The sequence below is a fragment of the Apus apus genome, chromosome 3 (assembly GCF_020740795.1).
Source record: "Apus apus isolate bApuApu2 chromosome 3, bApuApu2.pri.cur, whole genome shotgun sequence".
Taxonomy (NCBI): Eukaryota; Metazoa; Chordata; class Aves; order Apodiformes; family Apodidae; genus Apus; species Apus apus.
The window spans coordinates 46864379-46867536 of record NC_067284.1 but is presented as its reverse complement, the minus strand read 5'-3'; the positions used below and the strand labels follow the sequence as shown (position 1 = coordinate 46867536).

Genomic DNA, 3158 nt, shown 5'->3' with positions numbered 1-3158 from the left:
TGTCAGTCCTCTCTGCCTTTCTCTATACTGTGTTTCACATGTGAAATAATAATATCTACAGGCACATGTATACGTATCTATATACAGGCATCTCTAAGCAGATCTGACTCCATACACCGCTACAAGTTTAACAGGTGGAAAGAGTACAATGATTTTTATTTTTTTTTTTAAATTGTGCAGCGATGCTTTTGGTTTACAGGTTTTGGAAAGTTCAATTTTACAGGTTACAGAGAGCTAATTTTACAGCTTTTACTGAGCTGAATGAGCCTTCCAGGCACTACGTTGCCCTGTGGCTACTTGCATGGGGCTGGGGAGGAAGTTTGAAGTGGCTTCAGGAGAAGCAGCTTCTACGGTAGGACAAATGTCTGAGTATGGCCTGGACAACAAGAGTGTAGTTTGTGAACGACAGCGTGCTATGTCCTAGACACCAGAGCAGAATTCACTAATTTGTGAGGTTTTTCTGCCAGTGGTGATGAGTTAATGGTGTGATCAACCCTCTGAAGTTTGTTGGGTTGGGGCATTGTCTAAGGCCTGATCGTGGGCTCTTGAGCTGCTCTGGCATCCCATGCATGCATGACCCCTGATCCCTAGAAACTTTATTGTTTCTCTCTGTGCAAAAAATATGTCTCTATATGTAAGACCAATATTTGAGTAAGTGTCTCTCTTGTTAATATCTTCAAACCCTTCAACTTTCAAGGAGGAACATATTTTTATGGCACAGACCCCTTTGCTGTTAGTATTTAATCTCTGCCAAATTGAATGATTAATGTAACAAAGGCACTGAAACAGCATCCAGAATTTAGACTACAGATGTTTCATATTTATTATGTTTCCAAGGGCTGAGATAAATACAGAAATAAGTGATACCACGTCTTTGCTTGACATTCAGGAGGCTTTGGCATATCTGATGAGATACAGTTTCAGGGTTTATCTAAGTGCAAAGTTTGTACAAAAGAGAGACCAACTGCATTTTTAGCTTCCTCTTTTTTTTTTTTTCTTTTTTTTTTTTTCCCCTCCTATGAGGGCTGAAAACAAATTTTGGTGGATGCATGGGCAAAGTGTAGTATTGATTAGGAGAGTGACATTGCCCAGTGGGTTCTTTGCTGGAGTTGCTGCTCCTCAAACCCAAATGCTCAGCTGCTGTTTCAGAAGAGCCACGGGGATCCAGCCATGGGGTCCCATCCTGATGAGTGGCAGGAGGTGCAGGGGACCCCCCTGTTTTGTGCCCCTCAGAAGGACATCCAGTTGCTGGTTCATCCCATGGCTGGGATGGCTGTTGGCTCCCTTGAGAGTCTCAGCCTGAAGTGTGTTGGGCTCAGACATGAGCAGTGGCAAGACCTCCCTAGGGGTGGAACCAGGCACGTACTCTTGACTTTGGAAGAGCCACTCCAGGTTACACCTGGTGAATATCTGGCCTAGGAGCTGCTTATTTAGTCTCGATGGTGGCTTTCAAGCCCTTTTAAGTATTAATGAAGCAATTTCCTTACAAACTGGCTCCTGGTCAGGATGTGGGGATGGATTTTGAGGGTGTGCTGATGATGCGCCGGCCTTGCCATCGCCACTACCAGTGGTGTAGCCCTTAGCCTGCTGTGGTGCTTGGTGATGGGCCTCTGTCTCCATGTGAGCAGAGATGGGGTTGTTTGCTGTCCTGGCGCCTTGTCCCGAGCCTCTGGAGTGTGGATATTGTTGTGCGATATCCAACGTGTAAGGAGTTGGGGAAAGTCGCCCATGAACCACCCTGTTAACAGTGCTGGTGGCTTTAAGAGAGGGTCTTCTGCACCCAGACTCACTGTGGGTGCTGAAGGAAGCCCCTCCAGGTTTTGGGAAAGAATAGGGGAACTTTTCAGACAGGCTGACTGGGTCCTTGACCAAACGGAACTGCTGGCGCAATGTGGGTTTCTCAGTAAAGCCCAGAGGTTTTTCATCCTCAGTGATCCCTGTGGTTCCTTTGTGGTGCCGAGCGACGTGAGAGTGTGGCCTGAGAGGAGGAAGTATCCTGCAGTATCCCTTTACAACAGTTGGTTGTCCTAGTTGTTAAAGACACAAAAAAAAAAGAAAAAAAAAGACTAACTTGCACTGTGGGCCATGTCACACCTGTTCTCTCCTCTGTCCCCATGCTTTCTGTAGGTTCGGCGTACCCACCCAGCTGGCGCAGTGCCCAGGGAGCCCCGGACATCTGGCAGTTTTCGGATGGAAGTTCAAGAGCACTTAAATTCTGAAAGGAGGTGAAACTGGGGCAAGCGGCCTGCAGCGTCTTGGCGTCCAGAGGTGGCCTCTGTCCTGCTGGCTCGCCACATCCCCGGGAGAGCCTGAGAAGTCACCCGCTGAAGGCAGCACTCCCTGGGCTCCTCCTGCAAGACTATCGTATTTATATTTTGTAATAGAGTACGACACTTCTTTGGGGTTGTTTTTTGTTTGTTTGTTTTGTTTGTTTGTTTATTTTTTATTTTCTAAACAAAACAAAAAAAAGCAAACCCGCCCACCATGGTCAAAGGGCTTATCAGTGGCTTCGACTGGCTCCTTTCCCTGTGAAAAAGACTGTCTTTCTCTTGTGGATAACCTGGGCTGTTGGTACCTCCATGCTGTGCCATTTCTCAGAGGGTGCATCTGATATGATGAATGAAAAATAAAACAAAATGCAGTGTAGGTCTGTGGGTGGGTGGGAAATTGCCATAATAAATGTTGGAGCTTTAGGTTTTGTTTGCTCTGTCTTTAATTTTTAATGCTAACAAGGGCCAGACGGCTGGTATGACTTTGTATTATTACCCTATGGGCTGCAGGAAGCCCAAGTGCTGAGTTTACAAGGAGAAAGCTGGGGCTGGTGTTGGTGCAAAGGGCTGCACGATCCCAGCAGGCAGACGTTTCCCGACCAGGTGTTGGGCTTATGGCCACAGCACCTCAAGGTGGGGTGAACCCCTGTTGCTGTTGGGCGATGCTGAACTAAGGGGGTGTCTCCCAGCTCTCCTCCATTGCCTGCCTCCTCTTGATGAATGCCAGCTGTCATACTACATTTCTGCTGTTAAACTACATACTTTTGGAGCTGGTGGGATCTGTAACATTCCTCGGTGACCATCCAAGGGGAGGCAAGGCCAGCTGGCAGGTTTCAGGAGCTGTAGCTGTGCTGTGGAGATACTGGCAGTACCAGGGGATGCTGAGCC

The 3158-nt window shown here is 47.4% G+C and overlaps 1 protein-coding gene across 2 annotated transcripts in view; it reads left to right on the top strand.

Annotated features, from left to right (window-relative positions):
- BCL11A (BCL11 transcription factor A) overlaps positions 1-2642 on the top strand; it is a 74092-nt gene extending 71450 nt beyond the window's left edge. For both annotated transcript variants that reach the window (XM_051615314.1, XM_051615316.1), the window contains exon 4: positions 2128-2642. In XM_051615314.1, the coding sequence (XP_051471274.1) occupies positions 2128-2219 (92 nt within the window). In that variant the 3' untranslated portion in view covers positions 2220-2642. The remainder of the gene's footprint in view (positions 1-2127) is intronic.
- Positions 2643-3158: the final 516 nt, after the last annotated feature.